This window comes from Patiria miniata, unplaced genomic scaffold (genome assembly GCF_015706575.1).
Source record: "Patiria miniata isolate m_02_andy unplaced genomic scaffold, ASM1570657v1 HiC_scaffold_7, whole genome shotgun sequence".
NCBI classification, from domain to species: domain Eukaryota; kingdom Metazoa; phylum Echinodermata; class Asteroidea; order Valvatida; family Asterinidae; genus Patiria; species Patiria miniata.
In genome coordinates, this window is record NW_024037074.1 from 21,596,273 (window position 1) to 21,616,309 (window position 20,037).

General features: G+C 40.2%; 1 protein-coding gene across 1 annotated transcript; it reads left to right on the top strand.

Annotated features, from left to right (window-relative positions):
- Positions 1-1,779: 1,779 nt before the first annotated feature.
- LOC119745832 (nuclear envelope integral membrane protein 1-like) lies at positions 1,780-19,362 on the top strand. The gene is made up of 8 exons (XM_038222462.1): positions 1,780-1,920; positions 3,615-3,733; positions 5,217-5,436; positions 8,869-8,941; positions 10,553-10,646; positions 15,298-15,635; positions 16,646-16,810; positions 19,120-19,362. Exons 1-8 carry the CDS (start codon positions 1,848-1,850, stop codon positions 19,265-19,267), a joined length of 1,230 nt encoding a protein of 409 aa, XP_038078390.1. The 5' UTR covers positions 1,780-1,847; the 3' UTR covers positions 19,268-19,362.
- The last annotated feature ends 675 nt before the right edge of the window (positions 19,363-20,037 follow it).

Below are 20,037 nucleotides of genomic sequence, written 5' to 3' on the forward strand. Positions count from 1 at the left end.
TTAAAAAAAGGAAAATTATTATTAAAACTATTAAAAGGTGCGAATGACGTAGCCGTAAAAGTTACTCACAATTTGGAATGAGACATCTACCGAAAAATCGGCCCATGCCCCACAATCAATATCGATGATATACCGGACCGGGAGCCAGTCAGAGCCAGAATTTGTCTGTGGCCAAAACAAAATTCCCAGTAATGAACGAAATTTGTCAAACATACCCAATAATAATCGAGAGTTTTGCGGCCCTAGCAAGGGTTTGTGCGAGTTTCAAAGCTCAGAACCGGGCTTCGGACCTTGTTTCTGAGCAATGATTGATGAAATCGGACCCAAAACTCGTCTTATAGGGGTGACCATCTTTGGAGGGAAAATCATCCAAAAGCCGTCATGCCCCTCCCCCAAAAGATGAAGAGGGTATGTTAATTAAATGTGTGTCTTGAACACTTTGGGATTTCCGAGTATTTTTTCCCCGATAACTTGGTGTCTGTGCCAATTTGTTTTCCTCCGGCTCCTAAAACACAGCCTTTGCAGGCCATAACTTAGACCAAATCACGATTTGTATGTTCTTTTGATGTATCCGAGCATTTTGTGCATGGGCTACGAACTGGAAGTTTTTAAACTGGACGCCGTGATCAGGACTGTATTTCTGTGAAATTTGGATGAAAATTATGCTTATGGCGGCCACAGCCGTGATCCGAACGACGCTGTTGCATCCGTGTATGTATATAAGACCGCATCACCAATTGCACCGCATTCAAGTTGTCGAATCGGTGGCACAGTTAACTATACACTCATCGGTGTCTCGAATTTTCAAATTCTAAAAGGAGAAAATATGGAAGCCTGAACGATTAATAAGACAGGAAAATGGTTTCCTCAACGAAGAAACTACATTGTGTAAATAACAGGGCGTCGAATTGGAACAGAAAAATTCAAAATACATGCAGGGCCTACTTCGCCTTAAATAAATTCGGCAAGTTCATATTGCCTGCTAAGTTTTGCAAGTACTATGGTCTATCAATCCATTGTCAATGTAGAAGGTCAATTTTTTTTCCTTCGGGCCGGTTGGTTAGCTGAGACAAGGGTGCTTCATGAAACAAGGACTTTATATTATATCGTTAGAAAAAGAACGTTTGCAAGACGGGTTTAGGGCCTATATAACATGATCGATCCCCCAAACTATTTCCATCCCTGAATAAACAATTTAATTCTGTAGCTCAGAATAGCTGATTCAATGAAAATCAACTCGAAAATGATGTTTAAATAAGGATGTTTTGCTAAAAGCTTGCCAGTAATTGCCTCAGATCACACCACAGAGCGTCTAGAATCTATTTTTTTCCCGGAACCCTTAAGCGGGCCCCCAACCCCACGCCGTTTAGGCTCACTCGAATTAGTTTTCATCAGGATACATGTGTTTGTACCACCCCACCCCAATTTTGAGAAGCGATTGACGCCCTTGGTGTCAACAGGCTTTTAGAGCTAGGACCTACACCAGTTTGGCCTGGCATTATAGGGCGGAGTAGGGCCTACGGAACACTGGAAGGGCCTACCAAACGCTTCAATCCGGGCGGCCTGCCCAACAAAGCGCAGGCGTCTGAACGCTGAGGCTTCAGCTGCAGTGACGAAATGCAGTAACAACATTAAAAGAACGAGACAAAGCTAAGCCATCCATCCTTGTCGTAGGGCACTTCGTAGAGCCATATTGAATTAATTTAATGTAGTTCGAATGAGGAACACTGATATGATCTCCATAAAATGGGCGGTAACAGTCTGTACTAGACTGTAGAGGGCGCTTAAACGCACGTGCGCGTGGTGGTGACACGAACTACACGTTTTTGTGGTAACAGTTTTCTAACATGGCGGGCAGCAAGGCGGTACATTTGACTTCACTTCTTGTATTTTCTCTCTGCGTAAAGCTCAGCAACGCAGGTAAACAGCTTATTCACAAAGATTCTGTTTGAAATTGTGTTCCCTAAGAGTAAGACATCCATATTTTCTTTTCTTATTTGCGACACAATCGGTAATCCTTATCTTTAGGACACCTCAATTTTGTGTGTGTAAAAAAAGTTTTTGTTTGTTTGTTTGTTTGTTTGTAAAGTCTTGTCTATTTTTGTAATTTTATTTTCTTTGTTTCATTCTGTTTTCATGTAATTTTAATGTGAGGGCTCCTTTGGAAAGCAGTTTTTTAAAACTGAAATGGACTACCCTTGTTAGAAATTACAATAAATAAATAAAATAAAATACAATTCTGTTCAAATTAACTGACTTTTGCAGATGGCTGTCCAGTACCAACATGACCAAAGACTTTGACTTTGGCAGGCTAAAGCAGTCTTTTTTCTTCATATAAACTCATGTTAGTTGTAATTTTGAAAGCACTTTCACAGAAAATGTGACTTTCCTACTTTTTTTGCAGTCAAGTGCATGTTGTACTTGTTCTCACAACACGAGTGAAAGCCCTACATAATGAAAGCTTGATGCTGATTGGCTGCTAAAAAATAAATAAGATGTTTATTTTTTTATCAGCTAATCAGCATCATCAAGCTTTCATTGCTTCGAGCTTTCATGTTTGCCATCTTGGTTTAATTTGAGTCAGTTTTCTGGTTGTCACCGTCGTCTTTTACCCCTTAAAGGGAATATACAACATTTGCAAACATCGAAAAATAAAACTACCAAGTTTTTGCGAAATACCTTAATAGGATGTTGGTAAATGACAGTCTAAAGCATCCTGTAAAATCATGGCACCTGGTATACTGTCATTTTCAAGAAAAGTGGTATTTTTGTATCAATTTCCAACGCTGATCGGCCGATCAGCGTTGGAAACAACTGGCTTTTTTTTTCAAATACTGGCCCCAATTGGCCATTGCACTTGTTTGCAATCGATTACAAACTTATGAACGGGTACGAGCCAGCTAGACTGGTTCCCTGACCTTACAATTCCCCAATGTATGTAAACTGCTCTGTTTCTTCTTATATGGAGTCGGGGAACCAGACTACAGGAAAATGATCGTTTTTCTTGGTTTTTATAGCATTTTCGAACCCAAAACCTCCAAAAAGTCAGTGTAACTATATTTGCTTTATATATCCAACCCCCCAATTCCATCCATTTCTGAAAATTACAGCAAAAGCAAATGATGTATATTCCCTTTAATTTCCCTAGTTATAAATCAAAGCCTAGCCTTGGTCAAGGCGCTAAAGCCCAACACCTAATAAATAAATTAAATAAAGAAATACCCAAACCCAGATTAGATTAAACATATCTCATACCATGCAGCAGTCATTCATGAAGATGATCAACTTGAAACAGAACAACAGTGACTAAAATATGAAAAAAATTGGAGGATTTCGGTGGCTTTTTATATAGAACCGACATGTTGCATCGCAGCTGTGTTGTGGCAAAATTTGTAATCACAACTCGCACAAACTAGTGATAACCACAATGTGTACATGTCTCCATGCATTTTCCCATATGTTTCTGCATGCACAAATTGCCTTTTTTGGTTATCTGTGTCCTGAACAGTCAAGGAGTTTGTTCAACTTCAAGTAAAGCCTTTGGCATTGATTTCATTTCATTACTTAATAAATATAAGCTGATGTTCAATAATTGTGTTTCCTTGTTGATGCAGGTTTGCTTGCCAATGTGGAGACATTAGATTCACGGGGTCTGGAGGCTAGGACTCCCTACAGTAAATGCTTTGATGCCAAGTCAGACTGGAGATGGTTAAGACTCTGGAGCAGCTTAGATGTAAGAAGAATTTGCATTTAAAATGTTTTTGAATGCGCTGCTTTTATTATTTGTTCAACTTCATGCCCTTTTAATGCAACCCTTACCACCCCAAATTAGCCAAAATGACACTATTGTGATGCGTTCAGGACCCCAAAGCGCTGCTACTACTTCACAGGGCTTTGCACAGGGCTTCAGGCATGACATTTTTCAGATCAGACTTTTTGAATCTGAGAGAAAGATGTTATCGGTAAAGAAAGAAATGCATCTTTCAGACCTTTCATCAAATTTTCAGACTTTATTAATAATTAACAATATGTTATAATTGTTGTAAGCATGAAGAATTTTTCCAAGCTCAAATTCTGAGGGTAAGATCCTGAGAAAAGTGATCAGTGATATCTAAACTGACATTATCTTGCAGTTTGAGTCACATTTAAATATCTCGTTTTGGCCCAAGACTTGATTGAATTTTGTTTCCCTAATGCAGCCAGTCCTGACTAGGGAAGCGCAGTCAAGCTGCCATGGTGTGGGGTGCTGTGGTCCAGTGGTTACTGTGTTCGACTTGTGTGCCGTGGTACATGGGTTCGAATCCTGACGGGGAACATGGTGCTTTTGTGCTTAACTACGATTGCCTCTCTCCACCCAGGTGTAGTAAATGGGTACCTGGTAGGAAGAAATTCCTTCAATGCTTGAGTGCCGTCATGGCAGCCGTGCTGAAGCCAGGGTAATAATAGAGCGCCAGGAGCATCAATTCGTGACAGACATGAGCGCTATACAAGAAGCCATTATTATTATTATTATTATTAATGTGTCAGCGGGCACTATCAATACAATGAGTCCAATCCAGTCTCAGGAATATTGCCACTTGGACATGTTGGACCTGTGAAATATTTTAGCATACTGCACGCACACCGTATTCAAGCTAATGATCAGAATTTGAGCTAATGGAACAGACAGGTCCAGCTGCATTAGGGGAACAACATCCAATGAAACCTAGACTTGGACCGAGACTGGTAAATTTAATGTATCTCCTGAAGACGGTCAGAGCATACTGACCGGAACGTCGAGTTTATACCTCTGGTTCTTTTCAGAACCATTCTCTTAGTTGAGAAATTATTCGCACATGGTGTTTCCGCAAACCTTTCATTATTTAGTATCTCCACCATGCAAAGCCTCAAATCTTACTTATTTTGGTACAATGTACTTGGGTTGAGGTGTCCATGTAAAATGGTATAAGCTTTCTGTTTTGTTCTCACTAATGCATGTACATTTTTTTTCTTCTGAACTTACCTTAATTTCTGAAATTTTGGAATGTGATCATGTCTTGATATGTATTAATATTGAACGGCTGATGACTCGCTATTAATTTACATGTATGTGTTGCATTTTCATGAATGCATTGCTTGGTATGTTGAATTTCCTTTATGGTCATGGTTGACCGATGCATTTTTCTTTAATTGAAGAAATATAAGGTATAGTATTAATTTGGTTTTTCGCAAAACAGGTCAAAGTTAAAAACACAGGGCCCACAAAAGGCAGAATCACCATTGTTGTTGGAGCCAATGAGACAGATGTTGAGAAGCAGTTATCACAGTACAATGGCCTGCTGCCTTCGTTCCTTCCACCATGGGCGTGGTTTCAGCAGGGGAGGATGTCTCCACTCAGAAAGAACTGTATCGGTGTACAAGCAGCTGACAGGGTGCACATTCGAGTAACGGAGAGCCGTAAGTTTGGAGTAAAAGAACTTTGAAAAGTTGCAGTTGCCAGTTCACGATTCAGTTGATATCAGAATGTTTGATTATCAATATAGCGACCAACGACACATACATACGTATAAATAAAATGTATCCTGAAATTGAAACACAAAAAAAAAAATGCATTCTTTTTATGCCCTGCGGCGAAGCCGAAGGGGCATACTGTTTCCGCCTTGTCCTTCCGTGGGTGGGTGTGTGTGCGTGGGTGATCTGATACACCGTGCCCTCTGGAGACGTGCAAACAATAGGTGACGTGCAAACAATCTCCAAAGGGCAATTTCTATAGATGAATACGTCTCCACAAGATTTTCACGAAATAGATATAAGGATTTTACTCAAAAACTAGGAATTTCCAAGGTGGATTGATTGGTCGCAAATGGAAGAGTTTTAGAAAAGGGATATTAAGTCCAAATTTCAGCCAAGGAAATTAACTATGGTTAAAATAAGAGCATTTTGACATAATTGTGCGACGTTGCAAAATTTTAGTACACGAGAACAAAGGAAGTACCCCACTTCTATGCGTATGTAAGCGTGCGTGGGTGGGTGTGTGTGTCCGGACAAATCTTGTCAGCGCGATTACTTGAGAAATACTTAACATATGAACTGCAAATTTGGTTTGTGGATTGTTCTTGGCAATCCTAAGAAGTCTATTGCATTCGGGGCTGAAAGGTCAAGGTCACAGCGGCTAAAACAAAATAAATTTTGTCAGCGCGATAACTTGAGAAATACTTTACATATGAACTTCAAATTTGGTTCGTGGATTGTTCTTGGTAATCCTAAGAAGCCTATTGTATTTGGGGCTGAAATGTCGAGGGTCAAGGTCACAGTGTCTAAAACATTAGAAATCTTGTATTTACTCTGAGATCATAGGGATTAATTCATATAAAACATACAGAAAATACTAATGATGTCAATGAATGTTCCATGTGAGCCAAGTAAATGTACATGTAAGTTGATGTTAAAAGAGTGGTGTTATGTCACGTTTGGTCTTGTATGACCTCAAGTTTTAGTTGAATTAACAGAAATTCTAAACCAAACAATTGGGTATGGACAACCCAATTTTTGGGTAGTTGCAGTTTTCACCCTGGCTTGGGTAAAATTAACCCAGGCAATTTTTCAGTGTTGAAAGCCATCTGAAGAGAATAACAAAACCAATATTTTTTTTGCAGAATTACATAAAAGACAATGTAAGTATTGTTCATCTGATATGTAATAATTATGTATAATCTGCCTGAATTCTCACGCCACATCCTTGCGAATCACGTCATGTTAGACTAATGTCATCAAAAGTGTTACGGCAAGAAAATGTTCCCTCAATATGGCGGGGTCCCATCACTCAAATCACGGCCCAAACCAATGTCTCGATCAGACTATATAACCGATCGCTTTTGCATAACCCCGGCTCCTAATTAAAAACCATAAATCACCTTCGTACCAGTACCACTCTCTGTGCCCAGTCCGCGTTCGGTAATCCGATAATGCTGTATCATTTTTGACACCCAAGGGACCTGCCTGCTATCAAATTTATGTAACCTGTTGTGTAATTTCCGCTGCTGTTGTTCCATCTTGCTGTGAAATTGCACAGGCATTGGGATCGGGTCATGAAAAACAGCTTCTTGCTTTTCATAAAACTGTTTCTCCTGCATCAGTGGAGACAAATTTTTGTTGTTGGCTGGGTGGGGTAAGTCCCTGGGGTAAGTCCCTGAGGTACGATTCTCCTGTTACGAGACAGCTTGCACAAAGCGGCCACGAAAGCCCAACCCCTATAGGCCTACATTTATATCATGCTTCCACCATTTTAGTCATGTTCCCTGTATCCAATAACAGTACTGAACTAGAGATTCGCGTTTGTTGAGTTACAAATGCAGAGTGGTCGGGCGGACAGCCTTTTCATTATACACTGCCCAGAAAAGTTAGGAATACATGTATACGTACATGTATACATAGAACAAAGGATCACAAAATTAAATCCCTTCCAGTACAATCAACTATTTAGTTACAAAAATGTGTCTCAAACGGTGTAGTAAAATGCTTCTGCTTTTGAGTTATATTCGGATTTTATTGCACTTCCGGTAACACCGGAAGTGAACAAGGTCATGCGGTTTTGTGTCCGGGGACAAAAATGTTTCTCATGGCATAGTGTACAACCTCACGAAAAAACGAACACTATACTCTATTTAGTTCAAAAGATATAACGCAAACTATTTTGTCAAAATTTGCCCTTAAATTGCTTGTAATTTGATACCTGATGTTTGTAAACACACCTGACTTGTTTTCAAATGCAAAAGAGATGAATCCGGTGGAAAAGCTGAATCATCCCTTTTCTGTTCTGACAACAATATCCGCAACTTTCATAACTGGATAAAGACCTATATGTAATACTCTTCGTTTGTAACTCAACAAGCGCCTTATACCTCTAGTATAGATTTGAATTGTTATAACAAATAGCTCACGTTGTAAGTTCTTGCCAGTCACACAAGGGTGGACAGGCAGTGCCGTCATAGTGTGGACCTGTGAACAAAAGAAGTCCACACAGTGCTGGTAGTGAAGACGTTGTGTGGACTCACCCTCTGAAAAACAGTTTTAGAGGCATTTTTGGGTAAGGGTTTTGCTTTGCAAAATTATGAGGAACACTCGAGGAAGTCATGATAAAAAATGTGGGTTGAAAGAGTGTTCACAGTGCGAGTAAAATGATTTTTTTCTCCAATCTTTTGTAACCACTCGAAAACAAAGGAATGTCTACACTAGGCATGTAAGGTTAACGTGCGTATTGGGCAGATGTGCTTGCAAAAAACATATGTTTGAAAACCGTCAAAAAGCTTTGAGTTTTCTTCGGAAACAGAATACACGAAGATGGTCTATGTTCTGCTTTGGACTTCTCTTCATCATTTAATTTACAATAAACAATATTACAGGAAGTTTTTCTTACCATGTGCAGAGAGTCCCATTCTCACTTTATAATTGACTGAAAGAAATGGCCCAAATTTAATGATCAATTACAGTTGAGTCTCGTTAATACAAACTCATTCGGACCTAGCCAAATTGTTTGTTACATCAGAATTTTGTATTTAGAGGAACATCAATCCCATTCATTGTGCACATAAATGCACAGTCGGGACCAAGGCCTTATGTTTGTTATAACCAGAATTTTGTATTAACAGAGTTTGTACTAACGAGAGTCGACTGTACCTTCAATGTTTCTATGTTGATGTGTCAGTTGTAACTGTGTCAGAAGTCTATCACAATTCACAAGTCAATTACCAGTGAGATATTTGTGTGAGTTTACATTTGAATTGAGAGGAGACGACTCGTTATGGACTTCAATTGACTTGTGATGACTTGGTAACATTGTTGAATTTGGTAAACAAATAAGGTGTGCCATACTTCTGGTTTTTCATCTAGTTGTCAATTGGGTCTCTTTGCTCCTGACGGTCGTTGGTGTGAGTCTATTCCTTGCTGCTCCAAGACTTAGCAAGTAAGTCATGATACAGTATACACTTGTTGCCTGCTGGGACAGGGTCCATGCTGTTTGGACACCTAAGGGGGCAAATGGCACCCGAGTCGAAGCCAAGGGTGCCATTTGCCCTAGAGGGTGTACAAAACCCATGGACCCCATCACAGCAGGCAACAATTGTTTAGATATACCATGGTAATAGATTACAGCTGTCAAATTCTGTCACTGGTAACGTCTGAAACTGTGGGTCTCTTACTGTTGCGGTGCAGAATTGGCGAACTGTTAGCACAGAATTTTCCGTATTTTTCTTTTTGCTGAAGCTGATCTCCTCTGTGGAACAAGAGAGAAACCTCTTCTTTGGAGGCGACCTGTTGTGTCATCTGCCGACATTAATACGGTGAAATGACGGCGAAATTGACACAGTTAAAAAAAAACAGACGGGCAGTGATGAATGATTTAAACAACAATGGCGGTCGTAGCAGAAATAGTGCTTCACTGTCCCCCATGGCACATCTCACAGGAACATACATCAATTTACGTAGTACCAGCGTAGCTACAACCTTGTATTCGAGGTCACACTAACATAATACAACTCGATGGAAACGACACTTTCAACAGCGGGGATGATCAAGGTAATGTACCCTGTGGGGTACATCACTCATGTACCATGGCGTACATCACTCATGCATTTTTGTGGCATGTCACGTGATCCAGTCTCGACCACTAAAAATTCACCATCTATTACCGTGGTTTAACAATTTAATATGTTTGTACTGGTCCCCGAGGGCCAGCCTACAGTCCTCTTTGTACCCGACTGACTCACCTACTGACGCTCAGCCTTACCTTGGCCCCCCAATTTCTCATAACTGGTCCTAGTGAACTACGCTTGGGCAATTCCAAATTTTTGGGAATTGATTCCGTTTGCATACAGGTGTCACGATTCCGATCGGAATTGAATCCAATGTTATCCATCTAGGAAAGACCCCCTAATTTCACTAATGAACAAGAGTACTGACTTTACTATTGCACTAGTGAAATGTGCTATATCTTGTAAAAATGATAATTTGCAACAAATTTGTACATGAAGAGCGATTTAAATGTTTGTTTTTGGAATGTATTCTTGGGCAGAATTGAACTGTTACTACTGGTAGTTGATTCCTCAAAAAGATGGACCAGCCTACAGTCCTGTATGCACCTGTCTGACTGACTGACTCGATGACTGACTCACTGACTGACTCCCCCAATTGTGAATTAGACTTGCTTCACTCATCTTGACCAAAACAAATTGACTGACCAAATTGGCCCACGACCAGGTTTTATTACTAGACTTGCCTAGTCTTGTTTTATCTCAGGAAAGTTGTTTACTTTGTGGATATTCTGTGTGAAATCAATGGACATGTTATGTCACACAGACTTGGGGAAAGTGCTTTTAAATAAAAGTATTTAAAAACAGTGTTCACTCAGTGTGTTGCACTGTGCAAGTTGTGATATATTATTACACACAGTTCTACATATGAAAGGGACCATAATTTGAACAAAGCAAACGTTTGCGGCGGCATACATGTACGTACATCTTATTGGAAGTTACACCACCTTGGCGATGTTTGATATGTATTTGCTTCTTTCTCTCAGGAGTGTTGTGTTTCATTATTCTACCGGTGTGACTGTTGGTGTCTTAGCATCTGTCCTCATTCTGGTCTATATCCTCAGTCGTTTTATCCCAAGGGTGAGTAAGCAGAGAAATATTCTTTTTTTTTACTACTTTTAAAGGTCTGTTTTGAAAAGACTTTGAATACAAAGAAAGATCAATTTAGGTTTTGCTCTTCACCGACGTATAAACACTGTACACTCAGTGTGTTACCTCCTGAGTGAAAGTTGGAAATATCACTCTGGTGGTACTCGAACCCATGACCTCCTACTTTCTAGTGCGAATGCCAGAAGTCTTACCACTCGACCACCCAGCTTGTGGGATCGGTTGGCTGGTTCGAAGCTGATGTACATGTAGCAGTGGGTACCACAATTTAACTATTCATAAAAAGGAATTTGCATCGGGGGGAATTTAAATCAATTTAGGTATGAACACTGTATACTCGGTGTTTAAAAAAAGATTTTTGAAAAACATGTAACACTGAGTTTGGAACTTAGTTGTCTTCATAGAGCTATATTAAATTACTAGAGCGCTAACTCCTCATTCTTGCGCGCGTAGACGCTTTGAAGCCGCTCTAGGCGCAGACATTTTGAGTTTATGTGCGTGTTTCAAAATAGATGGATTGAATTTTAAAAGTAAACTCTAAATGCAACGCGCAAGTAGAAGATACGCAAACAACTTAAGCACGTCATGACGGTTCAAAAAACGAAAAGCGTCTGTAGCGGAGGGACGCGCACACGTTGCGCTGTTTACGTAGAGCAAAATGAAATGTTCATTTGTTGATCGTGCGTTTTGGTTTTGGGCATATCCCCTTCGATGACGCACCGGTATGGAATACAAATGCAGATTTGCAAATAACCGTACAAAAGCCGTACAAAATTTTTGAGTTTTATATAGGTTTGTGCACAAACATGAATGCGCCCATCAGGCATTACTTTGTACATCGAGTTAGCGCTCTAGTAATTTAATATAGCTCTATGGTTGTCTTACATGTAATTTAATGGTTTTGAAACACTATGCAATAGGATGTTCAAGCCTATATATCAGCTCAGTATCTCAAGTTGCCAACATTTGTTTTTAGCTAAGTCACAAAGTGTGAATGAACTGTGACAAAGAATTCCTGTGTTCTTGTTCATCACCTGTTCTACATCTACATCTACATCCATGAAGAATTCATCAAAACCTGTGCAGCATCTGGATGGGGGACTGGTGTGTGGTGCTTCCAACAGTGGACACGTATTGTGCAATGCTTGTGCTGTCTTTACACAGAGGGCAATTTCAATTGGTCTAAGTAAAAACATCTGCCATGGTGTGAATTGGTGTCAATGGCCCCCTCGAACTGCTCCACGGTGGGCAGTTCAATGGTTGTCTGAGGAAAGACATATCCAGTCTCTCGGTGTCCTTGGCCAGAAGCTGGGCTTGTACATTTGTACGTATATGTATCTGATGATGAGTTGAGCAGCATGAAGCGATGCTGTTGGCTGCTCCGTGTGGCAACTTCTGGTTCTTGGATTGATGTAGTCTGGTATGGGTGTCACCACTAACTATAAAACTCGACTTTTAAAGTGATGACCCCGGTCAAAAAGAAACTAAAGTACAAAGACAGAAAGAACTGACGACGAGAAACAAGGAAATAATTCACCAATTAATTAAATTCACAAACTCAAACTATTTACAATATTTACAAAGATCCGGACTCTTGGATCAAACTTCTCATAATCAATCTCAGTTAGGAGTTTTACTTTCTACTCCAACAACTTAGTCTACAAATTCAATTTCTCAAGCTCAACTAGTAAATTTCTAAAAATCACAAATCTCTAACTAAGTGTACAACGACACAATCCAAAATCAAATCCAACTGTAGAATATGGCTCAAAAATTCAGCCGTAACTCTTGTTTCAATTCAGCCTTAGCTCTTGGTTAAATTCAGCCTTAGCTCCAAAATTCAATTCAGATTTCAGTCCAATCAAATATCAATAATTGGGATCTAAAATCCAACCGTGACTATACCACAATTCAATACTTCTGTTTGGTTCTGATAAACTGGTTAAATCAAAGTAATCAACATTTCGGATAAGAATGCTCAATTCGACAATTTCAAATATCAATACTTCTGTTCACACTTAATTCCTTCAAACAGCTAAATCAACTTATATTTGTTATGATTATTCCAAAACCAAAATCACAGCTTTCTGCAAATTTAAAACTTTACAATTTTAACTGAGGCACTTTCCTTAGTAGAGGGTCTCGTCTCCGTGGCACGTTTCCAGCTGATAGAACACGGTCAATCGTCACGGGACACACTATGTACAGACTGACATCGTAGTCGTTCTGCAGTCGTTATATAGTCGTGAATACATCATGAACCCAACTCGTACTGTGAGGTTTCCGGCCATGGTTATTTCTTCATTACGAAGCTTGTGAAGGCTGAGTGTTGCTATGAGCGTGGTCTACAGGACCGGGAAGGTGGCTTTTAGCGTTGCCGAGACTATATTTTGGCACTGATTTTGCCAAACTGGCGGATCAGACAAGATCGGTGTCAGATTTCACCGATTTGCTGACAAAAAAAACCCTGCTGTATCAGGCGTCTCCTAGCAAGATGGTACCGGTCTCTGTCACACTCAGCTCAGATCTCTCAAAATGTGTTGGTGTGTCCTCTCTCGATCAGAGAATGCACTGATCAGAAAACGCACACAACTTCTACTTGACAACAACCAACATTCTTTCACACAATACTCACATTCACAGAAACAAACGGACATCAATAACCATGGCCACACGGACAATAATAATTACGTAACCCGACGCACAGCGTTTTAGCAGGTTGACCAAATCAATGCCTTAATTTTAAGTGGCTGGAAAAGAAACTACCGGGAAAATGTGCGTACACGATTGGCGAAAAACTTTTGGCGTGATCTACTTTAAAATACAGGGGTGGCATGATAGCCGTAGCGCGCGTAAAAAATACAATTACGTAACAGAAACGAAGTGAATTAAAAACGATTGTGACATTTTACCCCCTATCGTATGAGAAAATGTTTCCCATTTTCTACGAATTAATATTTACAAGGAGAACTATTTACAAGTTTCGGCTGAGGAAATCCGCTCCTACATTATCACAACCTTTGATGGCAATGATGCGCATTCGGTAGGGTTGGAGAGCAAGAGCCCATCGCATGATGCGTGCATTCGCGACTTTTGCCTTCTGCATGTAAGTTAGCGGTTGGTGATCGGTCTGGACGATAAACGGTTTGCCGTACAGGTAAGTCTGGTATTTCTGAACACCCCAGACTAAGGCCAGACATTCCTTCTCAATCGAGGAATATGCTCGCTCGCGACTTAGCAACTTTCTGCTTGCATATGCTACAGGGAACAATACATCACCATGCTCTTGTAACAAAATCGCAACTATGCCGAGATCTGACGCATCTGTACGCAAGGTGAATTCTTTTTCAAAGTCAGGCAGCATTAGTATGGGCGCAGTAGCAAGGCACTTCTTTAGCTTGTCAAACGCTAATTGCTGGCTCGCTTCCCAATTGATTTTATTGGGTTCTTTGCTTTTTGTCTTGTCGGTCAAGGGGGCTGCTATCGGACATCAATAACCATGGCCACACGGACAATAATAATTACGTAACCCGACGCACGGCGTTTTAGCAGGTTGACCAAATCAATGCCTTAATTTTAAGTGGCTGGAAAAGAAACTACCGGGAAAATGTGCGTACACGATTGGCGAAAAACTTTTGGCGTGATCTACTTTAAAATACAGGGGTGGCATGATAGCCGTAGCGCGCGTAAAAAATATAATTACGTAACAGAAACGAAGCAAATTAAAAACGATTGTGACAATGGGTATGCAGATGAGATTATTTGTAATTTTGTAGAGCACGGTCAGGCGAGCATGTTTGCGTCTTTCCAAGATCTTGCCGTGACACTTGCATCTCTCTTTTACTTTCCACAAATTAATCAGATAGCTCTTTGGATCTTTTTTAGTGTGTCTACCTGGTTTTGTTTGTGCGGATCCCACATGACAGGGATGCATACGATAGTTGAGGTCGCACTTGTGAGATCTAAGCCTGCTTTGTTATGTTGGTTGTCCATTTGCCAAGGTTCCTTCTCAGGAAGCGGAGGATCCTTCCTGCCTTTGAACCACAGGTGCTATGTGGTTTCCAGCTGAACCTCTTGAGTAATTCCACTCCCAGGTATGGTATGCTTGACTGGAAACAACACTTTACTCTTCTCCCATGGTGTACATGTAGGTGTGGGTGATCAGAGTCTTCTTTCTGAGGGTCCTCATATTATAGCATTTTTGGCACTGAATTGCATGCATTACATGTACTTGAGACCATGCAGACTGGTGAATGGGTATTTACTTGTGACAGGACTTGTGACGAGTTCACCCAAACTCTGCTGGTACCACATATCGCAAATTGCAGCAATGTCATGAGGTAGTATAGAAGTGGTAGCTTTGTGTTGTGTTGTTGGATTACAGTGCAAGTGACAAAGCATTTCAACACCACGTTCTGCTAAGTATGTTGTAGTTTTGGGACAGTACATGTAAGTGCACGCCTGCTGCAGTTCATTTTCATCTTGTGCCCAAGCTCAAAATGCTGCTACAAATGCTGCTACAAATGCTGCTACATGTACGTAAGCAGTCACAGAAGTTCTGTGCAAAATGTTCATTGTTGAGTCCTAATTGTTATTTCTTTGGGTTTTTTTTCTCCCTGTACAGAGGACAGGAGCTTTTGCTGTCCTCGCTGGGGGATGGGCATTTTGTCTGTACTTCCTCCATTGGGTTTTAGACAATTTCCTATCTATGCAATACAAGACCTACCTCATAGGCTACTTTGTGCTTGCTGCAAGCATCAGCTTTGCCGTGTGCTACTGGTACGGACCTGTCACCGGTGATCGTCCTATCTACCTCATACAGCTATTCCTCCAGCTCCTAGGACTAGTTTGCATCTACAACGGCTCACAGCATGAGGGCTCAACTGTCACAATTGTAGTCGTCTTAGTCTCCATTAGATGGCTGCCTTGTGGACGTGTAACACAGGCTGCATCTATTTTTAGGTTTGTTGTCCTTTGTTCAGTTAAAAAAATTGTCCGATGTGGTAAAAATGCAAACATGTCTTTTTCGTGTTGAAATTTGAGGTTGGTGAGTGAGTGCTGTCTAACACTTTTGCTTGAAGAAGAATGCCTCATAATTTGAATACCCTCAATACATCTGCGCAGGCCTCACAAAATTTAAAAAAATGTAGTTGCCCTTTGGGCAGGGGTTCTTAAAATCTGGTTGCCAGCATTTCATTTTCAGTTGCCCAATAAAGAACTTTTAATATTGCCCCAAACTGAAGGCCAAATCCTAATAATGTACATGGCTAGTGTTCGCAAAATTGGCCGTCTGACGTCCCGGGACAGCCAAAACATTTTGTACTCCGCTGCTGCGTTATCGCCATTTTGCAAGCGTGCGTGGCCGGCAGTGGCTGCATGCGTGTGTACGGTACCCGCGCTCTGCACCGCGCTGGTACATGGTGAACAGTGGTCCGGTCATAATATTATTGGAAACACACGTACACGCAGGATTGCATTCGCTGCCTACACACATTACGTACGCGAAACGTTACTGCATGATGTAGCCGGACTGTACGTGCAGATTGAGATTTACCGCTGTTCTGTTTTGGCTGGTACCTGTTATTGCTTAATGCGTAGATTACCAACACCAAATGGGGATAGCGCAGCAGCTGAGTCAAAATATTGATATTATCATGATTATTGTTTGACGTTGTTCACAATCACATGTATGGGATTCTGGAACTTTCCAAAATCCCATGGACTAAAATAAAGTGTAGAAATGTGTGAGTATTGGTGAAAAAAATGGGGTTGCCCGTTAGGCTGGCAACCTGGAACTTTTGGTTGTCCGACAAAATATTTTGGTTGTCCTGGGACGTCGGGCAGCCGATTTCGTGATCCCTGCTGCGCTGTCACTTTCAAAGATAAACTTGATACTTTCAAGAAGTGGGTTTGTCTTCTGGTTTTGAAGCTTCCAGAGAAGGTTTATCGTATTTACTTTTTTATTTCGACAGGTGGCGGAGTAAAGAGCAGATGAAGATTCGGTTGCTGACAGAAGATGAGTATTATGAACAAGGCAGGGTTGAGACCAGGAAGGCGTTAGATCAGCTGCGAGAGTATTGCCGAAGCCCTGACTGCAATCAGTGGAAGATGATTGCCAACCTGGAGTCACCGAAAAGGTTTGTCATCTTATCATGTGTGACAAAATGTTGGCATCGGTAGATGACAGTTTTAATATCAGGTCCTCCACTTCACAGATACATGTACGTAACACTGTAGACTCAGTGCTGTTGGAGAGCTAGTGAGAAAAAGTGTCCCAACATATTCATGTGGATATCAAACCCACCACTTCCTGGTACAAAATGAAAATGTCTTCACAACTTAGCCACCTAGCTTGCTTGCTGTATTCACTGCTGTGAATCGGTATACGCTTAAGCAAAGTAAAAAATGGCTGCTGCATCACATTAGACAAACAGGGTTTTCAACATTTTTTTGAAAAATATGAGACTACAATGTATTACCCTATCCTAGACCATTGAAATATGGTCTGTAAATCTAACATTATAAATTATTGCAATCTCAAAGCAACTCTCTGAAATTGGCCCAAGGAACACAGTCATACGCAAAAAAACAGTACAGTAGACACAAAACAGGGTCATTTTCAGGCTTCGGAGACTCTAGAGATGATGTTTTTAATGCCTGTCACATTTTATCCTCTTTCTCTACAAGCTCACATTGACATGTTCCGACTGCTTTGACTTCTTTTGACTGCTTGGACTTGCAAACCTTTGAAAATGGAACATGACTTTTTAACCTTTAACTTTGTAATCCTACCAGGCCACCACAGAGGTTGTTGGTCCTAGTAGAAAGAAGCCATATTCCCTGGTTTATCTGTGCCCTACTTGTTCCCACATCCCCCTTTTTTCCGTTGCTGTGTTGTACTTGAACTTTATCAAAATATTTATGAAATTCATCATAAAACCATGATCATTATTGATGATCATCACTGTTTCTGTGGTTCGGAATTTGGGAGTACGTCGCAGTTCAGATAATAGAACATGTGTCACTCTGCTTACTTTGCCCCTCACAAAATTGGACAAATCCAGAAATGTGTTGACAAGCAAACCACAAAGAAGCTTGTACATGCCTTCATCACATTTTGTTTGGATTTCTGCAATTGTCTCTGCCAAGGGCTACCCTAGTCTCAGATCGCCAAGTTACAACGTGTTCAAAATTCAGACTAGTTCCAATGTCACATCCTCATACTCACATGTACAATGTATCTCCCATTCTTCGTATACTTAACTGGATCTCGGTCAAGCTCAGGATAGTGTTTAAACTACTTATCCTGACCTACTAATGCCTTCATGGTCTCACCCCTGCTTATAATACCTAGTACCTCAAGGAACTGATCAACAAATACGAACCATGAAGAAATCTTGCTCCAGCTCCCAGTCTTTACTTAATTACCTGCGTCTCACCATCTACAAGATCCTACGGATATCGTTCCTTCTCTGCTGCCTCTCCTGCCCTGTGGAATAAACTACCCTCTCACATCAAAGAAGCATCAACCCTTAGAACATTCAAATCAGACCTAAAAATTCACTTGCTCTCACGAAACTCTTCGTAATTTTGCTTTTCTCTTGTACAGCGCATTGAGACTTTTGAGTAAAATGCGCTTTATTAGCATGGTGTATTGTAACGATTAAGATTATTTCTTTCATGAAATGGATGGTGAGTATATTATTGCAGCTGCTGATTAAATTTGTTTTGTGAATCCTACACCATGGTATAACTGAAACACAGTACATATTGTGAAAATTGGCTTCAACACACAACACCAAATTTGAAAAAGATATGTGCTATGCTTTTGCTCATGTTACTTTGCTATGCATTATGCATTATACAGAGTGGTCCAATTTTTTTTTTACACTTTTCAGACGCAGATTTCTCGGAATCGGGGAGACATGTTAAAATTGTTTTTAAAATATTCCTAAACTACAGCATCATTGTTGAAAACGGTGCTGAAAATAATGCCTTCATTAAGAAATGACCATGGTTTTAATGGTAAAAAACCAGTCTGTCCATGAGACAATGGTAAACAAAATACATGTACAAATTGTACCTAGTACTGTGTGCACAAAGAATTGCAATAATGTAATGAGGTCTTTTTGCAGTTCTTTGTTGCATGAAGTGCTATTGTGTTGACCATATCTCATAGACTTATGTGAACCAACTCGATTTTGACCATCTTTCTTTAAACCAGCGGCATTTCTTAATTTAGGCTTTATTTTCAGAACTATTTTGACCATATACCACAAAGAAGCTGTAGTTTAGGAATATCTTAAAACAATTTAATATGTCTCCCCAATTCTGAGAAATATGCATCTGCAAAAGTGTCAACTTTTTGGGGGACCACTCTGTAGCTCTGGGAGCCCTGGTACTTTTAAGTATTCCATTAGATTTCTTATCTTTTAATCTTCTTCAGATTTGCCCAATTTATTATGGGTGATGAAGACCATGTGACCGGAAATGAGTTATCAGCATATGAAGATGACCTTTCACTTTTGACCCTTGACTCTAGTGATAGTGGCAGCGAAAGGATAAGTAGCGACAGTGATATGGAAACGAATTGATGTTTGAAACACATTTTTTTTTAACTGAATAGGTTGCTTAATAGAATGCATACATTTTTAGACACTAAACAGCCTTCTCTTTTCGCTTATTTTTTCAGTGTAGATTTTTGGTGTGTAAGCTATATTTCCAAAAGTTTATGTACAGAAAACATTGATTGATTCATACTGCAAAGATTTCATGGCATTGAAGACATACATAAATTACTGTGTTCTCATACCAAACAATATTTTTGCTCTTAATTATTATAACAATTCCAGTTTCGGAAACATGTTGTTTGTTGGAACTTGCATTTTTTCAAATCTCGATAAGTCAAACTCTGATAACTGAAAACAACTGCTAAGTCAAACAAAGAATCCATTCCCTTAAGTAGTACATGTAAATTGTATAACAATGATATACAACCCTGCTTAACCCTAAAGGGCCAGGGGGGGGGGGGGCAAAATCTGCACCCCCCTTCGACTTTTTCCGCGATAGCCTTTAAAAAAAAAATTTCCCGACCCGAGCTTTATAACTTTTTAGCCTCGAGTCTTGCGCATCTTTTGACACCAAAAACATAAAAATCGGAAGAGGGGTTGTCGCGCAGCGACATTTTTTCTGGCGCTACATGCCGTGAAACTGAATTTGGCCATATACGTCGTGTACACAGACCAGAATTGCCATTCATACATATGAATAATTAATTAGCCATAATTCCAAAACCTTTTGACCTTTGGTCATGAAATTTCTTGGGTATGTTCATGAAGATTTGCACTATGCATGTACCGAGTTT